The following is a 25,009-nucleotide window of genomic DNA, read 5'->3' as shown; positions in this document are numbered from 1 at the left end:
CATCTGTTTTTGAATCTACGAGATATCTTTTGTTGGGGTTTGGATCATGCCGTCGTCCTACTGTTTCCATGGCTTGCCGAAGCAGTGGTAGTTCTCTAAGACGTACCTGGACTATGTAGCAACCTCCCTTACCATTCCCGAAGCAAGCAGTTGTCTATCCGGAGAACCCCGGCCGCGGGAAATACGCGTAACAGGGTCGGGAAGCTATTTGCCCTTATCAGTGCCTTTGTGAGCTACAGTAGGTTGTTGCGCCGACGATAAGCGTCAGCTAGAGGAGCACTTTCTAGCGTAGGTAGACCCGGAATGCCGGGGCCGATGGCCACGATCAAAGGCCAGATAACTCGGCGGGATGGCGCTAATAAGGCCAATGCATATGACCTTGCGTAGCGCGTGGGATGAGAGTGGATTCATCTGCTTGATTGTGTTCTGTCCCTCTGGCTATTCAGAGAGACTCTGTCGCTTTATATACACTTTGGCCTGTAACCTGAAGAACATTCCTGAAGTCTCCTGTTCCGTCGCCATTCCTATCGCAGATCGGCGAGAACAACGGTGTTTGAGGCGACTGGCGCAGTTGGTGGGGCGCCTAAGCTCTTAGGTGGTTTGTCACAGTGGCGAACTCGCGGCCCTGTCAACACCTTGCACCTCCACGTTTCGAACAGCGGGGTAAGTATTTGGTTCCTGGCGGCCACGAGGACCCATGTTTTCTTTCCTGCTTCATCACAGATTTGCTATTTTCCATTTGGTCCACTGGAGGCTTGTCGGGTGAGATTTAGCACTGTACTGCACAATAATGGACCTAAAGTCCCGCCGGTTGCTTCTTTCGCAAAGATTGCTTCCCGCAGTAAGCTCCATGAGTTCTCCCCAACTGACCAAATCTGATCCTGTGCCTAGTGTGACCAATGTTATGCCAAAAAGGTTAGGCGTTCAACTTGGATGAATGCCTTTGGAAATGTCGCTGAGGACGTTGAAACGTAGACACGATGCGATCGCCTCGACCCCTGCGCCAGCTGCATCGTAAGCGGTGTCGATTGTCTTCGACGCCGCCCCAGAACCTCTGCCCGCAAACGCAACAGATCTCAGACGTGGGTGGACCATACGATTATAGTCTTCAGTGCTAACTGAGCCCAGGAATCGAGTCGACGATGTCATGAATCGTGTCATGCGGCTGGAGGAGACTCTCCTGAATACCAGCTGGAGGAAGTCGTCGAGTTTTAGCACACTTCCGACGACACCTGGCCGTGAAGACAGACCGAGCCAAGCTGACTCACCGGATTCAGAGATTGAAGAGCTTACCGAATTACGGAGCCACCACCTCAAAAGTAACTCTCTTGCTATGCGAACAGCACCAGATGCTGACAGAGCGCAACAATTTAATCTAACGGAAGACCATGCCACCGAGCCAAAGTCCTTCGTTGGAGAGAATAGCTTGAGTCCAGAGTCTGAAGAAATCGCTTCGATCGACCTGCAACGCTATCTACGATCCTGTCCCCAGAACAAACATGCTTTGGACGTGGATCAGAGAAACGCTCTCGAATCAACCATTGATTCTGCAAAGAGGCTCGCAATATCTGGACTCGGCCTTGAGGAGATAGGTGTCGTATCTGATCGCAAGACAAACCTTTACGATCCTTCGATGTACCCTTCACCAGAGCTGCTGCATCTCATGCTCGCCGGTATGACATTGTCGCCGGCTGTGACTGCTTGTTTTCATCCGAAACAGGGCTAACAATTGCAGGTGCTTCTGCGAAGCCGTCCACGGCGTATTTTCTCGACTTCTATACCAATGTCTCTCCAACGGAGCTTGAGAAAATGGCTTTTGCTCTCCAAAACTGCACAGTACATGGGCAAAGACGATTACAATACGTTATTTGCGTAAACTATCTTGCGTTTGCCTTCCTTAACACGCTGGAGCCAGACCAAAGCGAGGCGATGAGGGAACACCTGGTTGGGTTGAAGTCGAAGCATCAAGACAATGTACAAGCAGCTCTCAACCAATTGGATGTGCGCGTCCGAGCGGAGCTGCCACTTTTACAGTCATTATTGTCCGGAGTGAGTGCAATCTTGTCAAACCCCTGCGATGATGCTAAATCTGACGGCAAAACTTAGGCAATGCTGATGCAGGCAATGGGAAAGACAAAACGCTGTTGGCAACTAAACAACGCAGCTTGCAGAGTCAGCATTGCGTTATCTAGTGGATCTTTTCTGCTGGATATGGAAGCCGCAATAACTCCTGAGGACTACTTCCAGATGCGCTTCTCTTTCATGAAGTGTTACATCTTCGACGTAGCCCTCTCTGCGTCCTTGTACCAGCCGCCTGCTGGTATGGCACACATGGACTTTGCCCCTGAAATCCTCGACCTGAGAAAGCCTAGCCACGTGATGATATCACTCTTATTGAAGTGTTCTGCTGCACATGAGAGCATGGTTCGACAGACTCGGGCTTTTAACGAGCTGGGCCATCTCCAAAAAATTAATGTTGAAAGGCTGAAGAATCTGAAGACCCAGATGGTACAAATCAGGGCCGTCATAGATGAGGTCAGCACGTGAAAAATTTGCATCTTTCGCTGCGCTAACATAACCGGTAGTTCCGAGCCCAGGGACCGCATTGCGACGACGACTATATCTCTTACGAATGGAGATGTATGGACTTGTGGTTTCACTCCATGATGACCTCTGTCATCCGACTGAGTGGCACCCACGGAGATCCGATGGTCCACCGAGAAACTTTACAGTACGCGCGCAATGCTTTGCGTATTCTTAAACATGTCCTTAATAAGGCTTCCCGATCCTTACCTTCATTGGACAAATATATTATATGTCTTGCTTGGTAAGATACTTCCTCTCTCTGGTGGGACATCGCATCTTCCTTAGGTAGGCCATTGGCAGTCATTCTCGCGTAGAGTGACTGAGCTAGGGCTTGTGCTCAAAAGCATCAGGATACGACGGGCATTCAATTAATTCCTATGTCTCTGGTATTGTTCCGGGCACTAACCATGGTCGAGCAGGTTTGTTCCATTATTTCCACTGCAACCGCTTTACATTTTATTCAGCAATATCATTTCGACCTCCGACACTTCGGACCTGAGGCTCATACAAGACGTTTGCAAACTCTTGGAAAATCTAGCAAAGACACACCCCTCCATCATGACAGTGCGCCAGATTTGTAAATCACTGCTCCAACTGTATAGCGAATTCACCCAGAAACTCGCCTGCAGCTCAACGAATTTCGAGGGACACTTTGGCACTACGGACGCCAGCTTTGGAGTGTTCCAACATGACCCGTCATTCAGGGATGTTTCATCTCGCGAAAGAATACTGACGCAACGACTCGAGCAACCTCCACTATTCACTGGAGAATTTACGGGCGACGCATCGCACACCAATTATCGTCCAGCTCAGATTGAATCCATCCCAGATACCTCAAATTCAGCTCAAGATTTTGATTGGGAACGCTTCTGTACACAAGGTTCGCTTGCTACAGTCGACTTTGACTTTCTAAGTTGATAAGCTGTGACTCTCTTCGCTGCCTGGATGAGACGGACGGGCAAGTCACTCGAGCGAATGGCAGCACGGCAATCAGAATTGCACTCTGGCTTTATCGCGGTTTTTAGGAGATCCTCTTCGGCGTTTGTTCTCGATCGTGGGAAAGTTCCGGTATCTCTCTGGGAGAGTGCTTCTTATCATCGTCTGATTGTAGCGACATGAAATCTGGCTGTAAAGATCTTATACTCTTCTGCCAGGCCGCTTTGAACACATTGAATTAGTCATTTCGTCTGCCTCGGCGCATTACGGACGTCCGCGGATTTCCTCAAAGGCCCGCACTTCCGAGCCTCAGGACTGGTGCTAATTAACCCATCCGCAGAAGCTCCAACTATGCCTGCCACTGGCGCAAATGGCAGGGGTCGCCGCTGAGCAGACCGGTTGATTGGCCAAACAGCTGCAGCATGATAGTTTATCTCGACCCAAGAAAAGTACTGGCGGACTATTTGCCTGGACCGAGGAAGAATCGTTCATGGAAAACAGGGCATTCCGAGAGCCTCGCAAATTAAGCATGGCACATCTGACTGGGGAGTCCGGCGCAGAGTATGTTTGCGCCTGGACAGAAGGAGATAGTGACGGTCGACGGAGGCGAAGGAAATAAGGTCAAGTGAATATTTGTGTAAAGTATTCAGCCGACTGTGGTGCTCTTTCAACTTCATCTCGTTCCTGTTTGTTCAATTCGCACTTTTTGAGCAGATTCAAGGCTTGACATGATGGCTTCTGACACCAAAAAGCTCACGATGCAACTCGACGCCGTCCTCCACGGAGCCCAGGCCATGCAACTGAGATACCTTCCGACACGTCTCAAAACTGTGCCGCTGGTCAGCCTTCTTACCACAGGCGTGGGTTTGATTGCGGGCTTCTGCGTTCTTTACATGGTCGTCACCTCAATCACAGCATGGTACAGGCTTCGACATTTCCCAGGACCCTCGAGCGCCGGCTTCTCTTATATTTGGCTGGCATTGATGTCCATTTCTGGCAAGTCATACAAGACACAAATGGAATTGAACCGCAAGTACGGCCACCTTGCTCGTGTCGGTCCTAATGAATTGATCACCGATGATCCCGATTTGATCAAACTCATGGGCTCGGCTCGATCAAGTTGGGCACGATCAAACTGGTACAACAGCGGACGCGTCCACCCTGCGGATGACACCATCCTCAACGTGGTCGATACGGCTACCCACGACAAACTCCGGCACAGCTTGATCCCAGGTTACAGTGGCCGTGACAACGCGCTCGAACATGACGTGGACGGTCAGCTTGTCAATCTCATCAGAGCCATTCGCCGAAAATACATTTCAACCGCCACGGAATGCCGCCCGCTAGATTTCGTCAAGCTGTCGCAATACTTCACTGTCGACACCATGACACAAATTTCATTCGGCCAGCCATTCGGTTGTCTAGATGCTGACGACGATAGAAATGAGCTTCTGGAAACCGTGGAAAGAATTGTAGTCTGGGGTGAGATTACCGCCAATGTGCCGTGGATGCAGACACTCCTATCGTATGGTCTCATATTCTATACTCTTGCCTATCCTCTGGCAAGAGATGTTGGAGCTTTTAATAAGTGAGCAGCGGTCAAACTTCATTTGACCTGGTCTTCCTTTTGGTCGGAGCTGCTTGCTGAAGATTGACTAACATCTAATCTTACAGACTTGCGGAACGAATCGTGGCAGAGCGCTGGAACACAAAGTCAAAATCACAGCGGCACAAAGACATGCTCGTAAGTCAGCACCCTGCTGCTACTAGCAAGATGGCCACAGCAACCTATCCCTGTTACGTTAAATTCGTTACGTGGGCTCGGAAAACATGATGCTGATAACGAGATTTTGCGTAAAAGGCTAGCTTCATGAATCACGGGTTTTCGCAAAGAATGTGCGAGCTGCAAGTTCCTGTGCAGCTCACCGCAGGCACTGAGACAACAGCCACCGCCATTCGATCCACTCTTCTTCACCTGCTCACATCGCCAAGGGCCTATGCGAAACTCCAAAATGAAATCGACCAAGCCATCGCCAATGGCGGGCTGTCCACCCCCATCAGCTTCCGCGAAGCCAAAGATCTACCATATGTTTCGGTAAGTTGTACTTGGCGAAACGATTCGTCCTTGAACCAAATCTTTTTGAAGCTAGGAATGTCTCTAAGACCCTTTGAACGCTAGGCTGTTGTCTATGAAGGGCTGCGGATTCACCCACCCTTCAGTGGTCAGTTGATGAAAGAAGTGCCACCCGAGGGCATTACTTATACAGATGGCCGCTTTATTCCCGGCGGCACTTATATTGGACACAACACTTGGTCAGCCATGCGTGACAAATCGATCTTTGGCGACGACGCCGACATGTTTCGACCAGAACGCTTTATTGAGGCTAGTCCCGAGGCCCGGGCGAACATGCGATCCACCGTGGACTTGGTATTCGGCTACGGCCGCTGGCAGTGTATGGGTCGACCAATATCAATGATGGAACTCCATAAAGTTTTTGTCGAGGTGAGCATTCAAGCTGCAGAGAGCATTCTTGCAGTTCGGCACTTGGTTTGTTGTACGTTGACCACCAACTGGACTAACAAAATGGCATTTTACTTAGTTGCTGCGAAACTTCGACATCCAGATCATGTACCCACACAGTCCCATAAAGACATTCAACGTCAACTTGTTCTTGCAAAGCGACATGTGGGTTCGTGTAACCGAGCGTACTCCAGGCTCCTCAGGGCCAGAAGTGCCATCCAAGGGAGTCGAAGAGCAGGTTTCAGCTTAGGTTCCGGCGTGTCCTCCTCCACGGCCGGTGCAACAATTGCTTTCGAAGAGGATGTTAACAAGGGCCCATCCGCATAAGTGCTTGACACAGGTTAAACTTGATCGACTGGGTCCATTGGTGACACGGCTGGCTGGCTGCCTCGCAACTGTTCGAGGAATATGTTCTTGTCGTTCATAACAGTCAAGAATGCCATTTGTCGTAGAATGCTAGACACCAAATGCCTTTCGACACATCAAAGCCGGACATATCAGAGAAACTGTTAGTTCCTACCTGAAAGCTTGGACAGCATGTTGTTTCGTACAATAGCATGCGGGAAGTTAGCAGCTTGCTCTGTCTCCGCTTCGCAATGTAGTGAAGAGCCCAAACACTAGTATTGATTCTCGAGACATGTTGATACCTTGTTCAAGTCAAGCCAAGGCTAAATATCCCGGAAGCGGCACTATCAATTAGTTCAAAATATGGATAAATTCATCGAACAGACCATAGCTTCAGACTTTCGCTCGGGCCACACCACAACCGAGCCTGTATTAGGGATGGGGGAAGATAGGCCCATAGAGGTGTTCATTTTCTCCCACCGTTGTCGTCGGCGGACAGGGGTAGTTCTTCAGACAACAAGCAGCACCGTCTTAAATCGAACTTGTCCTTTGTGCAATATGAATGGCAAAGTAGATACTAGGCTCTGCGATCAGGTCAGGATCTATTTCTTGAACTCTGATCGTTCTTTGTGTTCTGGTCCCAACATCCCCAAACTTTCACTTTCTCAAAGGTTTCCTTCACATGACAGTGTTCACACAGGCATAGCAAGATTTTCCACGAACGGTTATGAGCTCTTGCCTGAAATAAGCCTGACGCAGCAATGCTCAAAATGCTGACCCTTTTTTATATGCCCAAATCGAGGTCCGGAAAGTCCAGCGAGGGCTGGACAGAGAATAATTCCCAGTCAAGGTCCATGGCTAGGCGAGGATGATCTAGGACTGTATTCATGACTGGTGTAGCCGAGGGCGCCAGTATTTGGCCAAATTGGTTGACTCCGCTCTCGTTTCCTGTGGTCTGATTATTTATAAGGGTCTGTGTAGGGGCTGTGCTGCGATGACCCGGAGCAAGCGATTGAGACTGGTTGTTGAAATGGGAATTTGTTGCAAAAGCCGGCTGATTTCGTTGACTAGGCTCTTCAGAGTGAAGTGTGCGCAAGGACATTATTTTTTCGGAAAATTCCGTGTACAATTTATCGAAAGAGATGCACAGCTGACCAACCGCCTGAATCGGACCGAGCTCTTTCGGAAGAGCGGCGAGGTCCTTGCCCACGTCTTGTATCAGCTTAAGGTCAAGTGCGTTGGAAGTGGCAACCAGATTGCTGAATAAATGGTATAGAGGCCTCAAGGTGAACAAGGGCACAATCCTATGCAAAAGACTCGAATTAGACGTGTCACCATTCCGGCGGAATAGTACTCACCAAGAAAGAGAATTGATGTAGAGGCCTTGACAGCTAGATTGCCGTAGTGTAAGCTGTAGCAACCTTTTCAATGTAGACAATGCATTCCGTGCGTGCTGGAGACATTCATTGTAAGTGTGGACATCGTCGTCACTTCTCGTGCTTAATTTGGTCAGCGAAGTCATTGTCGAGTGGAAGACAAATTCGACACCCAGGAATTCGGATTCGAGGTAGTCATCCCCAAAGGATACCATTCGAGATCTCCTCTACCTCACATCAGCGCGGAAAGATCTCCCGAGACAATGTCACGTACCTGCTGCGCTTCCAACCTAATCTCTCTCATTCTATTTTGCGCTTGTAAGAGATTTTCCGGTCTGATCAACTTCTCATCACGCGCAATCCTGGTTTCGAATATAATGATCTCTTGAACTTTGGCATACTCGAGTAATATGAAGAGTATAGCATGGCTGGGCTTCTGAGAAGGATTGAGAATGGAACTATCAAGCTCGACGCTCGGTAAGCACGCCGGTTGGTACATGTTGGCCGACAAAGCCTTGTCGAAAATGAAGCATTTAATCATGACCAGGGGTAATTCGGGGTCATGTCCCAATACCCCATCACTGCTTCTGCTCACTGCAGCATATACACGACAAGCGACGGTATTGAGCTGCCAACCTCGCCTCATGTCACCAACGTCTTGCATCAGCATCGCCTGCAGAAATGATCTTGTTTAGTACTCGAACATTAGCATCTCGAAAAAAGATTTATGCTGAACTTACGCCTGATATTAGCGCCTGGAGCAATAATGGATCCGGGCGAATTTGAATGTCCAAGTGTTTCAGGGCCCTTGTAATGTTTTGTCGATACCGGGCTTTTGACAATCTGAGGTGCTGTTTCATGGGGTCGCTTGTATTGTCCAGATTTAAGGCCGTTATAAATGAGTAGGCCACATAATTCACCAGAATGAGGTAGCACAGACGCTCCTGGCCATGTACCGAACAGTCGATCAAGGCGCACACCATCTTCTCCAGCCCCTCTTTCGAAGCATTCCTGTTGAGATCTAGGTAATACTCGATCGCGCTGTTCTGGGAATATCCTAAGAAAACCATGAGCACACCTCCGAGAGTATTTCGGCTTGAGATTCGCACCAGAGAGTACAAGGTGCATAAATTCAGCCGTGGGGCACATTGACGACTCATAAAAGTTGGGCGTCCAGGCGGGGTCGGTTTGGACTGTATCGGAACTCGGTTCCAAAAGCGCTGCGTTTTGGGCCATCTGGATAGCAGCCTCCAGAATGCTGCGCCGCTCAGCACCCATATATAAACTGCTTTGAGGTGTCGGCTGCAGATAGCGCCGAAGGTCAGTCGCGCCCAGGGCTCTGTCTTCGGGACTTGGACCCTCGTCAGGCAGTCCCATGCGGCTTTGCGGTGCGTTTTGCGCCCGCGGTGCGGGTACAACTGAGATACTCGCCGCTGGGCTTCTGTTGTGCTGTGGACGATATTCACCATCTACACCGCCGTCGGTGGCTGCTTCACGCTGCCGCTTAGCGCGGCGTGCAACTGGAGGGTCTTCTGGCACAGAGTGCACGAGACGATCATTCCCTTCTGAGCTTGTTGTTGAAGGTGGTGCGGTGAGGCCTACGCTTTGTCGAATGGATTCCTCGAAGCGTGACATTCTTACCATCATGGCGTCAAACCGGGCACTGGGTTGGGTCAAATAGTGGTCGAGGAGAAATAGCCGACTGCTTCACCTACTCTTCAGCCTTCCTTCGATCACCTGAAGAAACTCTGGAACGATTGCGGTGACATTGTATCCCAGCCCCCGCGCAGCTTCCACATGGGTCTCTACGATCACACCGTGTCTTTTCACATCAGCTCAATGCGAATATACACCACGGGCGGGGGACTTACCTTCTTATAGTGGCATAAGTCACACTGCCAAATAGGTCAGGAGACGCGTTCCAACACTAACAGACAAAACATCAACTTACTGCGATAGGCGGACGAAGATATGGAGGGCTTGATTTGCTAGCGTGGGCCATCTTATCGACAGTCACGGACGTGCTCACGCATCAACCTTTGCGCGTGCAAAAATATAGAGCAACTGCTTGGCAAGGAGTGGATTCCAAAGCGATCCAAAACGACAACCTTGACGAGCCTCGAGGACGATGATTGTTTAGAGAAGCTTCTGCTAGGGTCCTTTTCGGGGTTCATTCAAAGGCTGGAGATGGAAAAGAGAAGTTTGACGGGAAAAGGTGAAAATGATAACGATACGTTGCGACGTTGGAAATGGCTAAATTAAAGTGAGCTAAGGGCTCTTTGGAGGAGGGAGGGCGGGGTGAATAAATGACCTTGTAGGGTTACAAAATAATTACGAAGCGAACTTAGCGATAAGCTCCCTTAAGGCTACTAGGCTTAACGTACGGAAGCAACTACCAAAAAGCAGGGGTTCCATGCGGCGTGGCTAAACATACAAACAAAACTGGGACAACGTCTTCTCCTCGCTGAAAATGCAAGTGCATGCAGAATCTTTGATAACCTCGCAAGTGAGAGAGCTAAACATAGCTACCGTTGTTGCATGACCGACTAGTAAGCGCAATTTCTTCATAGGCTGCTGGGATGCCTTGCTATCTATCAGCTTTTGCGGCTCAGCTAAGTGCTGAAATCGAATTTCAAAAGACAACTCCGGCTTCAAAGCATCATGCTTCATGTTGGTACCCTAATACTGCGTGTAAGAGGTGGAGTGAAAATCACCTATGCACATATTCCAGCGTGCCCAGTAGAAACTTGTACAAACCTGCACTCAAAGGTTCCAACTCAAGATAGTTGAGGCGGCGCAGGATGACTGGTTGACAGAACACCAAAACCTTTAGCAGTTGAATTCCGTCCATAAGCGCAGCTGATCGACTAACGTCCTTGAGATTTGCGCCTCGAACATACTGGTAGGATTGTGAGATCTACAGCAGTCGCCGGTTAGGATCCATTGTTGTCCCGTCAAGTACAAAAGAATGCTGGGTTAACTCCACGCAGTGGCGGAGGCTTCGGTTAAGGCACGGAGACACGGAAGCCGAGCGGCAACAGGCCCTTCTGGGTGCCAATAGTGACGAAGATCCTGGAACTGAACCTGATAGCGTCAATGATCAGTTGCTCGGTATACAAGAGGATTTGGTCAATTGCGACGACATCCTCTTTGGGTGGTTTCAGGTCGTCTCTTAGTTTTGAGAAGGTCAGCAAACACTTGTTGCTGTTCGCCAATCTTGCATCTGTCGAACCATGGCTACTCGATCGCATCTGGATTATTTCCAAGGGCGGGAAGATACCACACCACAAATGCGGAACGCAACCATGCATTTTTACATCGCAGCATGCAATTGTGCTCCATAGTGATCACATCCGCAAGTGCGGCAGCGGACAGCCCGGTCAGCAAGCCGTGGAGACGGGCCAGATTCAAAATCAGGTTGCGGAAACAACCTCAAGCCATCTGATTAAACCTTTAGGACGCCGGTCGTCAAAAGAGAAACCATAGTCATTCGTCTAAAGGTGCTTCGCTCACATTCGCGAACAACAATATTCATAAAGCATCACAGCCGCCGAAAAGTGCCTTGGTATACCACATCCTTGAGTTTCACACTCTCCATTACTAGTGTTATTTCAGTCCTTCACGCCTCTGCTTTGATTTATATTTAGCATGCACGGCAAGGTTGCTTTGGAGGAAGCATTCGCCCTCCCTCGGCTAGCCGAGAAGACTCGCTGGTGGGCAGGTCTCTTTGCGGTGAACCCAGACAAACACGCAAAAGAAATGAACGACATTGGGCAGATCCGGGTCGACTATATGGATAAATATGGTGTTGGATACAAGGTTCTCTCTTACACGGCACCGGGAGTGCAGGACATTTATGATCCCAAAGAGGCGCAGGCACTAGCCGTCGAGATCAACGACTATATCGCCTCCACAATCAAAAACAAACCAGACCGATTTGGGGCCTTTGCGTAAGTTTTTACCGTCATTACTGGCCTTTCAAGTCAATTAGCAGAGAAGCTCATTCCTTTATGGACTAGAACGCTGAGTATGCATATCCGGAGGAAGCTGCTAAGGAATTACGTCGCTGTGTGAGGGAGTACGGGTTTAAAGGAGCGCTAGTCAACGACACTCAGCGGGCCGGCCCTAATGGCGAAGATATGATCTTCTACGACGGCTCTACTTGGGACATTTTCTGGTCGACTTTATCCGAATTAGACGTGCCATTATACCTACACCCTCGCAACCCTACCGGTAGGCTATACGAGCAACTTTGGGCCGATAGGAAACGGCTTATAGGCCCTCCTCTTAGCTTTGCTCAGTGTGTTAGCCTGCACCTTTTAGGAATGGTCACTAATGGCATCTTCGATCGGCATATGGAGCTGAAAATCATCATCGGCCATCTAGGCGGGCACATCCCTTTTGACCTCTGGCGAATAAATCATTGGTTCGAGGATGTCACGAAGCCGCTCGGCTTAGGCTGCAAAAAGACTATCCGCGATTATTTCGCTTAGAACATTTGGATCACGACGAGTGGGCACTTCTCGACCCCTACACTTAAGTATTGTATCGAGGAAATCGGCGTGGACAGGATTCTATTCTCGATTGACTACCCTTTTGAGTCTTTTGACGATGCATGTGTATGGTTTGATGGTACGGATTTGGACATGGCGACCAAGAAGAAAAGCGGTAGGCACAATACGAAGAAGCTGTTGGAGCTTGGCCCGTTCAAGGATGATAGTATTTAAATCCATCTTTACTTGAATGACAATCAGAAGTGGAGGGCAGTACACAAATGCTGTTGAGATCAAACCGTGAGGCCACTACTATCAGTAGATATACATTACAGACAAACGTGAGAAGCGGCATTGATGCCGGAAATGGGTTCTTGACCTTACAAGCGGTTCATGGTTGAGTCTGGAGAGTAAAAGAGACAGCCTGCACGGTTTCGACTCGCCGAAACGATACCTCAGGCTATTATCAGACCTCCATTAACATTGATATACTCGCCATTGACCCATTTTGATCGGTCCTCGGCCAAATATGCCACGGTCCAGGCAATGTCATCCTCTTCTGCCATAGCGCCTTCGCAAGGTGTGACTGACGCGTAGCTCGCACATGCTTCATCCCAACGGTCTCCGTATTCTCTGCGCAGATTGTCTGTTTTGACGGGGCCTGGGGCTACGCCGTTGACCGTGCAACCATACTTGGGAGGCAGCTCCTTGGCCCAATGGTTGATCAAGGAGTGAATTGCGCCTTTGCCGGCTGAGTAGGCGAGCAAGTCGTCCTGAGGTTGTCGTCCGGCCCCAGATCCTATGCAAATAATGCGAGAGCCGCCCTTTACACCAGCAAATGCGGGAGGTGACGAAGGCTTATACGGTGTCAGGCGTGGGAGGACGGCCTTGGTCAGCAAGAAGACACCTCGAACGTTGAGTGCCATTGCTTGGTCCCATTTAACCGCATCGACCTCCCAAGTGGCGCCACGAGTAACAGTGCCGGCATTATTGACCAAAATGTCGATGTGGCCGAATCGGGCGACGGCAGCATCAACTAGGGTCTGAGGCCCGTCCACGGTGGAGAGGTCGGCGCACACGGCTATCCATGGAGTTTTCAACTGTGCTCCAACCTCGTTGCATTCGGCCTCATTTCCAGGAAATGGATAGTTGAGCACGATGTTGGCACCTCGAGAAGAAAGCTCTCGTGCAGTGGCTGCTCCGATGCCTGTGGAAGATCCTGATATGATGGCTGTCCTGCCATGCATTGTTGGTGGTGTGCCTGCCATCATTTTCGATCTTGGTGCTGGTGGTGCGGCTTAAGTTCGGCAAAGTGCTTCTCGTTCTAGAGATGTGTTCAACGGTAGTAAGTGGTGGGTAACCTAAAGTCCTTTAGAGCCTCCACGTGTTTGTCGCCGTGGTTGCGAGATTTGTACCGGGTACGCAAGTCCAGATCCCTATGGCTCTTGATCTGACCCTTTCATTCCTTTTCCAGCGGCAAACAGCAGTGTCGGATGAGAGCTTCGGAAAGGATACATATCGGGAAGCAGCCAGGTGGGAGCTAGTGTAGTGTGGCAGCGATATCAGAAAGAGTAGAACCGGACTCTCGGGACCCGGAATCCGGCCACATTCGTCACGGTCTCTCTGCCCTGGGACAAGTATCTCAGGAAGGACCCTTGGCTCCCCACAAAGACATGGATCTCTGATAAGCCAAAGTTCAGGTCGCTGTCGTGGCGACTGAGCGTGAACCAAGAAATCATTATTTCCGAGCGAGACGTAATGGAATCGACAGTGTCTCGCCACTTTGGCTAACTTTGGCAGTTACGGTTGAGCACTTTCTTGGCACTACGTCTGTTTGATGAGCCCATATCAGCCATAGTAGACAACCAGAGAAAGGCATCAGGAACTTATGGTCAGTTGATGTCAATTTCCCCAAAGATTCGAAACATGTCTGGGCTACAACGGTTCCTTGATGAAAAACGAGATGATCTAGCTCGGCGCTTGTTGTCGTTACCTGGCAGTGCTCATTCATTTTTCGTCAACACCAACCCAGTATTTTTCGCGTTTGCGATTGTGCTGTGCCTGGAATGTACGACTTTGTTAGTGCGACGAGCAATCAGGAGGAGAATGCGGATACCCATCGTCCTCGCTGACGAGGTAAAAAGCCCGCATGCTCGACGCATGGAATATTGCCATCGCCCCAGGGAGCTGATGTGGAAGGGCTACACTCAAGTAAGTTGTCGCACCGGTAACGGTATTTTGGGGTTTTGGAATCGACTGACACCGCGCACCAGTACCCTGATCAGATCTGGGGGCTTGATACCAATGATGGTGAGAATAGCCCCTGCATGTGGATGTTAAGTTTTCCATCTAAAGCAAACGAGCAGGTTTGAAAGTGGTCTTACCCCCTCGGTTTCTCGATGAGTTAAAAAGCCATCCCGACCTGAGTTTCAAAGTCTCTATCGATAGTGTATGGAAGCTCCCACATATCGGAGGGAATATGGTTATTAACGTATGCCCCCCAGGATATGCAAATCGAATACACCCGATTCGGCGGTCCACCAGAGTATGTGATTAACACGATAAAAGGCAGCTTGAACATATCCCTTCGTATACGTTCCCCCACGATGTGACACTCAGCAGGAGCTAACTCGTTTCAAAAGCTGCGTTTACACCCGTCATACACAAGATCGTGCGAGACAACTTGGAGAGGGTCATTGGCGATTATCCAGGTAGGTCAGTGTCTTGGCACGACTAGTAGTGGCATCCACGTACGTCCTTACTCACCTGGACATTCAGATTGGACTCCTGTCAAAGTGCACGATAGAATTCTGAAGTTGGTCGGTACATCCAATGCACGTGTTTTTCACAGCGCTGCCGTCAGCCAGAGTGAAGAATGGGTTGACGCTGCTACGGGTTACGTTATCACAACATTCGATTGTATTAAAGCCTTGAAAGCCTGGCCACCATATTTGCGGCCTTTCGTGTACCGCTTTCTCCCGGAGAGAGCTGCAATCCTCGACCAGTGGAGGCGAGCTCGGCCGTTTGTCGAGGCCTCGGTGAGACAAAAGCAGAAGATGAACAACGCATTCTTGGAGAGCCCAGGCTCAATGCTCGACCATCTTTGTGCGGTCCAAAATGGCGCATTCTCCAGAGACATCGACAAGCAATTGTTGTTTCAAATGACACTGGTGGCTGTGGGCACGGTAACGACATTTGCCTCAATCACCCAAGCCTTGTACGATTTGGCCTATCGTCCTGAATATATCGCTGCGCTACGCGAGGAAGTGGAGTCAGCACCCAGAGAAGCGAACCAGCTCTTTTCCAGAACCTCGTTGGCTCACATGAAGAAGCTGGATAGCTTCATCAAGGAGAGTCAGCGCTTGAGCGCGCCTGACCTGAGTATGTCTCCTTCTATATAACCTTTGACGTTTGACCACGTGCATAGCTAACAGGTGGTGGTCTAAAGCAACCTTCCAACGTGCCGCGACAGCTGATGTGACTCTCTCGGATGGCACGGTTATCCCTACAGGCACCAGACTCGAAATCGCGACAAGTGCTATCCACCTCGACGAGAAGAACTATGAGCACCCCAACCAATTTGATGGCCTACGTTTCTACCGCGCCCGCCTAGAGCCGGGCGCAGAGAATAGGCACCTCTACGTGAGTGTGGGAAAGAATGATCTCTCGTTTGGATACGGAAGACATGCTTGTCCCGGCCGCTTTTTAGGCCACATTAACATCAAACTGATAATGGCCGAAATCCTTTTGAATTATGACTTTAAGCTCCCTGATGGAGCGGAACGACCCAAGAATGGCGAATTTGAGGCAATTGTGAGTCTTTCATACCATGGAATTCTGGCGGCTCTACACCCCGGCTGACAAATTTCTATCCTAGGTCTCGCCTGATCCCGAGATTGAGATTTTCATGAAAAATCGCTGGCCAGACGAGGCATAATTGAAAGTTTTGAGATAGTTCACACGGAATGAGGCCAAAGAAGGTTACATCACCGACCGAGGGATTGAATCCCGTCTATGAGCGCAGAGAAAAAGCAAGGACGTATATCAGGAGCCTCACTGGCTTTACACTGCCCGCCGTGTGGCCAGCCCCTTGCCAGAGCTTCAGCCCAGTCTTTATGATAACTGGTATGCTGGACAGCCTTGATTAGTGTTCACGTAGACGGGACAAACTGTGTTCTTATCGCAGAGGACTAAAACCCTTCAAAAAGTGCTATGATGATAGGGCTGCGGTCCCTCCGTAGCAATATATAGGAATATCTAGTTAGTCTTGCACAAAGCGGGCCAGCTTCAAGTTCTGTCTAGCAAAGTAACATGGCTCTTCAACCCTTTCAGTTGCAATACCCCCGGTGAGGTCTCAACACCTCCAAAAGGCGTATTGTACGTTGAAACCTTACCATCGCCGCTCGCGCTGAAGTGCGAACTTGGGCGTGGACAACAGATACGAGTCTACGGCTCTGGCCACAACTAAGATAACGCACCCTCTTTGCGGGTTCCGGAGTCCGACGCAATAACCTTTAACGCTAAACATGACTTCCTCCGCGTTAACCTTATTCAGTGTCCTCATTACGAGTGTCGATTAAACTACCTGCTTGCTTCTGTCCACTTGGGCAGTCCTAAGCACTGTATCATCCCCAACTCCAACTTATTAGGCCCTCAACGTCCTCGTTTCAGCGGATCGCAAAGCTGCCCCTGAATTCATACAATTCTCCCATTTTCTGGCCTTTGTGCGAGAGCAGACTCAAACTATCCGATCCCTCAGCTCTGCTCGAATTTTGAATTTTGCTATTTGGGCCTGTATCAATTCAGGTGATGGCGTCACCGGAGTCGAAAGACTCCAAGGGAGGTAATGTTTTCCCTCTTGCGAACCCTACTAGCCAGCGTCTCATCAAAAGCCAACATAGGACCAGAAGAGCTTTCTCTGAGCGTCACAGTTGACGAGGGCGATATGGCGCACGCCGGAATCAACATGAAACTGTTTGCGGCCGACGAGTCTGCCCCAATCAAGAAAAGCCTTTCATTCTTTGGCATTCTTGCTGCTGGCTACAATGTCAGCAACAGCTGGCTGGTTGTGGCAGCAACAATGGTCGTTTCCCTCATCTATGGGCCCATGAATACCATCTGGGGCTTGTGTACTACGACTTTATTCTACGCCTGCATTGGCCTGACATTGGCCGAACTGGTCTCGGCATACCCAACGACAGGCGGACAGTACCACTGGACATCGATCCTGGCACCAGCCTCCATCAGTCGCCCGGCGGTAAGTCGTATCTCGTCCAAGTAGTCATGCGCGAAAAGGGGCTGATCAGAGATCTCAGAGCTATTTCACCGGCTTCATCAGCTGGTTTTCCTGGCTAACTCTTGCGGCATCCGCGCAAGGGGCGCTCTCGTATCTTGTCTACGCTTTGGCGTTCAGCAACAATCCAAACTTTGTCCCTCATCCATGGATGTCTTTTCTGCTTTACGAAGCCATGACCTGTCTTTCGGTGTTGATGAATCTCTTTTTACATAAGCTATTGCCAAAGTACTACATGTTCGGATGTAGGTGCTGGCCCAAACGATTTCCGCACGACGAGCCGCTAATCTTACAACAGTTATACTGAGTCTCCTCTCTTTCGTTGTCATCACTGTGACATGCTTCGCCACGGCCAAAGACAAGTCATCGTCTTCTTTTGTCTGGCTTACTTCGATCTCCGGCTATGGTTGGCCGAAGGGTGTCGACTTCTTGATTGCCCTGGCTTCGCCCGTTGTGGCATTCTGCCCTCTCGACGGAGCCGTCCACCTGGTGGAAGAGGTGAAGCAGGCTCCGAAAGTAGTTCCCAGAACAATCCTAGCAGCATTGTCCACATCGTTCCTGACAAGTATTGTCTTCACTCTCTCGGCACTTTACTCTATTTCCGACTTTGATTCAGTCTTATCTACCCCGTCCGGATTCCTTCTCTGGGAGGTTTGGGCGCAAGCAACGGGATCAACAGCCGCAACTACGGTCTTCACGTGCCTCATTATTGTCCTGCTACCTGTTGGCAGCATCGCCTGCACTCAAGTCGACTCCATGATGACTTGGAGCTTGGGCTGTGATAAGGCTTTGGCTTTCTCTAACAAGCTGGGTACCATTAACAAAAGACTTCAGGCGCCGGTGTGGGCGCTTCTCCTCAACGGATTCCTAATGTTCTTGATTGGAATCTTGTATCTTTTCTCGACTCTCGGTAAGCCGCCTGCTTGCACTTATTTCCTTCCTATAGTCTGGGCAAAAGCACATAAGAATACTATTCTAACTACTGCTACGTCTAGCATTCAATGCTATCATCGGGTCCGCCATCATTCTGCAGCAAATCACCTTCGCGGTTCCCGCAATTCTGCTCATCTACCATCGTCGCTCCCCGGAGGCACTTCCAACACACCGAGCGTTCCGCCTTCCAAACTGGTTGGGATGGTTTGTCAATGTGTCCACAGTCTTGTGCACCATCTGCACAACCATTTTCTTCTTGCTGCCTTCAACAAGCTATGTTGATTCCGAGACAATGAGTGGGTTTGCCCCGTGTACACCCAACGCCCAGCTAGAGAGATAACTTGCTGCACGGACTGACTTGCTTTAGACTATGCCTGCGTCGTCGTCACTGGTGTCTTGCTTTTGGCGCTCGTGAATTGGATTGCCTTTGCACGAAAACATTACCATGGGCCGAGGTCCATTACACTACATCGTGATTAAGTAGCTTGGTTTCCAATAAGCACAGGGATCTCTGTCGGTCTCGGAGGAAGGTGTCTGCAAGATAGTTGTTGCAGGCTTTTGTTCATACCGGCTTAGCACTCTCCACCACTCTGTGAGCAAGCGCTCAAATTTGTAAAATGTTATAGCACATTCCTCTTGGAAGACCCTCTGGGCCGCCTCATGTTCCGAGATCTATTGCCCCGGAGTCATTCTTAGACCCTCTTGTCTCATAGTTAGCCTCGACAGCGGACGGTTGTTCCATCCTAGACGTTTTCGCACAAGACAGTCTCGCTCAGATCATGTCGAGGGGGAAAAGCACGTCAAAACTCAGCAGCCCAAAAACTCGTCCGTGACATCACTTTCAGGTTCTGGCTTTGCGGCTCTATATAGTATATTCGGGTGTCTTCCTAAGAGGAAAGTGTCCCCAGATATCAAAAACATCCCCACGCGGACTCATATCACTTTTCCGTAGGCCAAGACCTTGCTCGATGTCGATGACTCAACGAATTCATGATAGGCGGGCTTCCGCATCTTCCACCACGTTGTGAACACTCGGAAGTGATTGTACATAGGGGTAGCTCCTGAAGGTGTGACATGGTATGTGGCACACCCCGCCGTCAGAAAAGTTGGGTTGCCACGATTATTCTTCAGCCAGTTGTTGAAGTCGTCTTGGATGTCCGGGCGTGGGTGCAGGGCGTACGGTCCCAGCGCGCCCTGGTGCTTGATGTGAGCCAGCATCTTACAGTGCCAGTTGATCTGGATCTCCGCCACCGTGGTCACATTCGACCAGTAGTTGACCGAGTTGGGACCGAGCGTGAGGAAGAGGTTGGGGAAGCCTGTCACAGCGACGCCCCAGTAAGTTTGCGGGTAGTCCCCCCAATGCTTGGATAGGTTGACGCCGTTGATGCCATAGATTTGGAAATGGCCGCCCGAATCGTTCATGTCAAAACCGGTACCCCAGATGAGCACGTCGATCTCTCTGGTTGTCTCGGAGTTATCCAGCTCTTCTAACTTCTGCAGGTAGGCCCCATCAGGATCCTTGTCCCTCTCAGTTTGGGTGGTCAAGTGTGTCGGTTTGGTGACAATAGCATTCTCAGTCAATTTTACGGGCTTGTCAGTAATGAGCTCGACATTGGCATGGTTGAACATTGAATACCAGTCGTCCAGGAAAAGGACACGCTTGCAGCCGAACGCCGCACGCGGTCTGAGTTTTTCACGGACAACGGGGTCCTTGACCTCTTGCTCAAGAAATGCAATCCCGGCCTCGTGCATCGTCTGGTTTTCTTTTGTGCCTTCCATCCACATCGGCTTGGTTGTGTTAAACTGTCGAATGGAGCGTCAGCAAGCACCCTGGATAATTTCAACATTGCCAATGGGGCATACTCACGAACCAACAGTACCACACATGATAAACCCACAAGAGCGGATAACACCATTCGAATACTTTTCTCCTCCACGAAGGAATAACGTGGTTGTTGCGCGGCAAGACGTGGCCAGAACTCCTCTGGAAAACATGGAGTTGCTTGACAATGGGCTGGATTTGGGGCCCAACTTGAGCCGCGCTCGGCCCTGTGCCGACTAGAGCTACCCGCTTTCCTCGAAGGTCAATGTCGTCTGGCCACTTGGCAGTATGCACTTGCACTCCTTTGAACGAATCTCGGCCCGGGATGTTGGCATATTTGGGCCTGTGAAAGCCCCCGCCGTTGTCGAATAGGACATTGGCAAGCCATTTCGTGCGCTTACCAGTCTTCCTCTCCTCGATGAGAATTTCCCACAGCGAGAGGCTCTCACACCACTTGGCATAGTGTACTTCAACGCCGAAGATAGTGCATTGCCGTAGACCCTGACAGTCGGCCATGTTGGCGTAATACTGTTGAATCTCTTTGCCGTCCGCAAGTTTCTTGGTCCAGTCTACCTATATGTCAATATGCCTTTTCCCGCGACGGTTCAGGATCACTTACTTGCATTCAGGTACAGTCGCATTTGGTAAGCATGGCTGGGAATATCACATGCTGCTCCAGGATACCTGTTGCTCTCCCATACGCCACCAAAGTCCTGATTTCGGTCAAAAATGCGGAATTCTTCATGCCTCAAAGTGTGTGTGCGCAGAATCTGATAACCGAGCGACACACCGGTGAGACCTGCACCAACGATAACGCAGAAGATACGTTGGACTTTTGGCTCCGCCTTGTCCATTGCGGCTTTCCACTAGCACTTCTACGCAGAAGAGACTTGAGGCACAATAAAAATCTACTGCACCCTTAGGTAAAGTAGAAAGCAGTAAATAATTTTTGAAATATTAGTATGTTGAGATGTTTCGGTTGGCGGTTTGAGTACCAATTACGAATAGTAATAGCGCTGCTCTGGTCGCTATGGCGTGCATTCATTCTCACCTCATTACTTACGTGCACGGCGTATCTTCATAAGGCCTGGGACATCCGGAATGGTAACTGCAAGCCTGGAGCCCGGTGATGGTGGTCTGCGAGTTGTAGCACGGGCAATTCTCTCGGCTTTTCGGTTTCCGCTGATACGAAACCATCCCCACCGAGATAAGAATGTCCATGTTTTCATCACTCAGAAGGGAAGGGATAGGCGGTAATTCGCTATGCCAATCGGCGAGTCGCGGCATCCGGAATCGTTTGTCTGGATGGTCAAGCTCTGCCAGCAAAACGGGCCGGCTCCGCCTATTCCAGCGAGCCCATGTAAATAGAAGCCATGTCTTTCCTAAATAGGTTCAATCACAGGCGAGGACAGCTCCTGACAGGCCTTTGGCAGGCTTTAGATTTCTGCTTGAATACAGTGAGGGGATGCGCACCACGCCCCTGAGCTTTTCCGCCTCCAGCATCTCAGCCAGAGCCAGTGTGATAAACTTGTAATCTGCCTTTTCGGCGAATTCCGGTCCCAGGTAATTGAATAGACTTCCTGTACGAAGTGCTGGCAGCAACATTGATTAAAGAAGGATAGCTAATCATGGTTCGAAGCTCGCGCTATTTACTCCTCAAGACAAATCACTCCAGGCAATCCTTGCCACTCACTACGAGTGCTTCTTCCTGGCGTAGTATTCTGGATAAGTGTTCTTATAGCCCAAAACCCACCTGCCCCATCCCGCCATGAGAATCAAGAAGATGCGGCTTGCAACGATACCGAGCCATCCATCTGAGATTGGGAGAGCAAGTGGAGTGTCGGCACTATACAGGAAGACCATCAGCTGGAAAAGGCTCGGGGCTTGTTTGGCGGCTTTGCAGTCGTCGAGATAGCCAAAGAAGTTTCGGAAGAATCGTTGCTCATTTTCGTACTCAACGGGGGATAGATGTACATCAACTGTGAGCGGCTCGGTCGACGATGCGTTCTCCAGGCGGTGATAGACTTTCTGCGGTATCGTGGCTTTCTTCTCAGCTCCTTCTGTTGTCGAGAGAACCTTCCATGGCTTGGGGTCTAGGCCTTTGAAGAGGTTGATTGTGCCAGAAACGATGAGAAAGTGCTCCGCTTGGTTAATGTGATAGTGGTGAGGAGGGATCATGATGGAACCTTCCTTATCCATGGGAGGATGCACGTTTCTCAACGTGTATTCTGCGTCTTTCTCTCGGAACTCCAAGGACGAGCGCCCATTTTCGTAAAAAATAGGGTTGTGGTTGGCTCTGAAGGTACGAGGGGGCCCAGCTGGGCGTAGAAAGGCGAGCATGGTGGCTCTTGACAGTAGATCCTGTTCAGTGGTACAGTTTCAGCATGAGTAGCAGAATTTGCAAGTTGAAAAGGTCGAGGAGACCTCGTCTGGAGAAAGGCTCTGAAGACATAATCAACATGTGGTAGAGACCCCTAGCTTATACCGGGGATAACTCACACCTACGGATCATCTTTGTGCGGCACTTGCTAATTTGCGGATTCCGAGGGCCCCAGAGTGGATCCGGGCCGCGAAGACTGAAACCAATTCTGCAGACCCGCGAGCCTTTGGCTTAGAGAGGGTCTACCATTGCTCATACATTTGCCAGCCGCTGGAAGGCCAGCTCATAGTCCACAGTTCTAACAGGATCTAAATTAAGAAGTGTTGGATTCTGGACAGGTTCATCTAGCACTTGTTACGATTGAGATGCCGGCTCTTTGGTGGGAGCAAAGCTATTAGCCCATGAGGAAAGTCCCGGCTGCATCCAGCACTGCGTCCAGACCTCCAACCTCATCCGCCATTTTAAAAAACTTTTTGTACTTCCTCCCTGTCGCCTCATCGTCGACATCTTTCACATCTGAGGTAATCCCTGCCCTACTGGGCCCGTACACAGTCACTTTCCTCTCAGACTTGAAAGGTGGCAGCCTATCCAGGCTAGCAGTGAATGCTACCACGTCTCTGGCGAAGGTGGTAGAGACAGCTTCTTGTTGTAGGGTGAATTTGTCGTTAAAATTCTGCCATAAGTATGCAATGTCCAGCATATGGTTCGCGCGGTCTTGATATAGCCCTTCCCATGGATTCCCTTCATTGAAATGGCCCACAAAAGACATGTCCCAGGCATTAGCAAAGGCAATAGAAGGGGCAAAGAACATTACATCACTAATAAAATCGGTAATCAAACGAAGGGCCGTGGAATCAGGTGTTCCGTCGGTAATCTTGTAGAAGTCAATCAGAGCTTTACTTCTGTTTTCACCCAGACTCGACCGGATAGAGTCTTGAAAAGCTTTGCGGATTCCCCTTTCTCTTGGATTGAGGTTCACCAGAGCGAAAATACTTCCCTAGGAGATAGTTAATTAATCCAACTCGAACAGGTCGAAAGTGTTCGCAACTTACATCGCACTCACAATCAACAGACATCAAGCTTTGGCACCACTTTCTCCCAGGAAGAGGCAAGTCGCCGTCGTTCGCAATACGGTCGAAACTTGGAACACCTGGAATCAAGTCGTGATCCACGACCGGACAAAGCGCCGGAATTGGTCCCAATTTCTGTACAAATTCTGTAAAATCTGTCTTGAGGAGGGCATCGAAACGATCCTGTGGAGCAAGTTGATCGAGTCCGAGGGCCTTTAGAACGACTTCATAAACAGACTCAGCTGTGTCGGCATCTACTGGTCTCATCATGAGTGAGGTACCGGCCAGCAGGACGCATCGATTGAAAAACGGCTCCGGAGAATGAAGATGGTACGTCAAAGATGCTGGTCTGAGTGTCAGAATAGGAACAGCAAAACTTTGGAGAAACAAGGGCACTGTACCCGCACCAGCGCTTTGTCCAATTGCCGTGATAGCATCAGGATCACCTCCAAAACCTGAGATATACTTCTTGACCCATCTGAAAGCGGTTTGTTGGTCTCTAAGACCGTTGTTGGTTGGGCACCCGGCGTTGCGGATTTCTCTCGAAGTAAGAAATCCAGGAGCTCCCAAACGATAACTAGTGGCCAAATTGTGAGCTTCAGGGTAGATACTAGTCCTTTTCGACGCCTTGACTTACTTTATATTCATGGCAATGAAAGGGCAGCCATCTCGCATCCCTTGCTCAGCAATGCGAGCCTGGTCATAGTGCGGGTAGGAGTTAGATCCGAAGAAAAAGCCCCCTCCATGTACGTAGACGAGAACCGGAAGTCCGCGATTTGTATGAAGTGATGGTAGTTGCCCATCGACTAGGGGAAGTGTAATATTCAAGTTCAGACCTTCGAGATCCGACATGGGCGGTATCGTAGGCTTTTCTAAGCTCTGCTGAATGAAGCTCATTTCCATATCGCAAGATTCAGGCGGCGAGACCACAGGAGGGCTTTTTGACCGTGTCAGTTCCATGGTCCACAGCAAAATATAAGCCCAAAGAATGCTGCCTCAACGTGCAACTCACCCATAATTTGTGGCAGTCGTGAAAGGGTCAGAGTTCCCAGGAATTGCGACTTCAGATGTGGCAAATCGATGCTTTAACGAGCCATACTTGATGCCCAAGAATTGAGCCACTTGCCCTTTTCTTCGTCCAACGATGCTCCCTAGCAAAGGATGCTTCAACAATATCGTCTCCGTCATGCTCGTGAAGCCGTATCACTGTCGCCTCTTCCCACAGGAATGGGCGATATAGTGAATATTGAGAGC

General features: G+C 49.9%; 9 protein-coding genes across 9 annotated transcripts; 4 read left to right on the top strand and 5 right to left on the bottom strand.

The window, feature by feature from the left end:
* Positions 1-4,253: 4,253 nt before the first annotated feature.
* A1O5_10632 (uncharacterized protein) lies at positions 4,254-6,293 on the top strand (the record flags this gene model as incomplete). The annotated part of the gene is made up of 5 exons (XM_007751208.1): positions 4,254-5,110; positions 5,197-5,266; positions 5,384-5,617; positions 5,702-6,025; positions 6,123-6,293. The coding sequence occupies 5 exons, from the start codon at positions 4,254-4,256 to the stop codon at positions 6,291-6,293; spliced, it is 1,656 nt and encodes a 551-aa protein (XP_007749398.1).
* Positions 6,294-7,172: 879 nt separating this feature from the next.
* On the bottom strand, positions 7,173-11,015 carry A1O5_10631 (uncharacterized protein; the record flags this gene model as incomplete). Its single annotated transcript, XM_007751207.1, has 9 exons — positions 7,173-7,692; positions 7,747-7,991; positions 8,039-8,437; positions 8,505-8,821; positions 8,874-9,427; positions 9,476-9,586; positions 9,636-9,659; positions 10,479-10,681; positions 10,779-11,015. 9 exons carry the CDS (start codon positions 11,013-11,015, stop codon positions 7,173-7,175), a joined length of 2,610 nt encoding a protein of 869 aa, XP_007749397.1.
* Positions 11,016-11,412: 397 nt separating this feature from the next.
* On the top strand, positions 11,413-12,257 carry A1O5_10630 (2,3-dihydroxybenzoate decarboxylase; the record flags this gene model as incomplete). The annotated part of the gene is made up of 2 exons (XM_007751206.1): positions 11,413-11,714; positions 11,840-12,257. The coding sequence occupies 2 exons, from the start codon at positions 11,413-11,415 to the stop codon at positions 12,255-12,257; spliced, it is 720 nt and encodes a 239-aa protein (XP_007749396.1).
* A 455-nt stretch (positions 12,258-12,712) lies between these two features.
* A1O5_10629 (uncharacterized protein) lies at positions 12,713-13,528 on the bottom strand (the record flags this gene model as incomplete). Its single annotated transcript, XM_007751205.1, has 1 exon — positions 12,713-13,528. One exon carries the CDS (start codon positions 13,526-13,528, stop codon positions 12,713-12,715), a length of 816 nt encoding a protein of 271 aa, XP_007749395.1.
* An 889-nt stretch (positions 13,529-14,417) lies between these two features.
* Positions 14,418-16,194, top strand: A1O5_10628 (uncharacterized protein; the record flags this gene model as incomplete). The annotated part of the gene is made up of 8 exons (XM_007751204.1): positions 14,418-14,468; positions 14,531-14,567; positions 14,624-14,706; positions 14,762-14,846; positions 14,900-14,968; positions 15,036-15,638; positions 15,706-16,070; positions 16,135-16,194. 8 exons carry the CDS (start codon positions 14,418-14,420, stop codon positions 16,192-16,194), a joined length of 1,353 nt encoding a protein of 450 aa, XP_007749394.1.
* Positions 16,195-17,202: 1,008 nt separating this feature from the next.
* Positions 17,203-18,963, top strand: A1O5_10627 (uncharacterized protein; the record flags this gene model as incomplete). The annotated part of the gene is made up of 5 exons (XM_007751203.1): positions 17,203-17,514; positions 17,573-17,795; positions 17,849-18,460; positions 18,546-18,779; positions 18,851-18,963. 5 exons carry the CDS (start codon positions 17,203-17,205, stop codon positions 18,961-18,963), a joined length of 1,494 nt encoding a protein of 497 aa, XP_007749393.1.
* A 453-nt stretch (positions 18,964-19,416) lies between these two features.
* A1O5_10626 (uncharacterized protein) lies at positions 19,417-21,159 on the bottom strand (the record flags this gene model as incomplete). The annotated part of the gene is made up of 3 exons (XM_007751202.1): positions 19,417-20,286; positions 20,351-20,874; positions 20,925-21,159. The coding sequence occupies 3 exons, from the start codon at positions 21,157-21,159 to the stop codon at positions 19,417-19,419; spliced, it is 1,629 nt and encodes a 542-aa protein (XP_007749392.1).
* An 838-nt stretch (positions 21,160-21,997) lies between these two features.
* Positions 21,998-22,645, bottom strand: A1O5_10625 (uncharacterized protein; the record flags this gene model as incomplete). The annotated part of the gene is made up of 1 exon (XM_007751201.1): positions 21,998-22,645. The coding sequence occupies one exon, from the start codon at positions 22,643-22,645 to the stop codon at positions 21,998-22,000; it is 648 nt and encodes a 215-aa protein (XP_007749391.1).
* Positions 22,646-23,079: 434 nt separating this feature from the next.
* A1O5_10624 (uncharacterized protein) lies at positions 23,080-24,943 on the bottom strand (the record flags this gene model as incomplete). Its single annotated transcript, XM_007751200.1, has 5 exons — positions 23,080-23,682; positions 23,738-24,099; positions 24,157-24,332; positions 24,393-24,692; positions 24,768-24,943. 5 exons carry the CDS (start codon positions 24,941-24,943, stop codon positions 23,080-23,082), a joined length of 1,617 nt encoding a protein of 538 aa, XP_007749390.1.
* Between the last annotated feature and the right edge of the window lie 66 nt (positions 24,944-25,009).

This window comes from Cladophialophora psammophila, assembly GCF_000585535.1.
Source record: "Cladophialophora psammophila CBS 110553 chromosome Unknown aczJe-supercont1.20, whole genome shotgun sequence".
Lineage (NCBI taxonomy): Eukaryota > Fungi > Ascomycota > Eurotiomycetes > Chaetothyriales > Herpotrichiellaceae > Cladophialophora > Cladophialophora psammophila.
The sequence above is the reverse complement of the archived record's forward strand: the minus strand, read 5'-3'. Positions and strand labels throughout refer to the sequence as shown.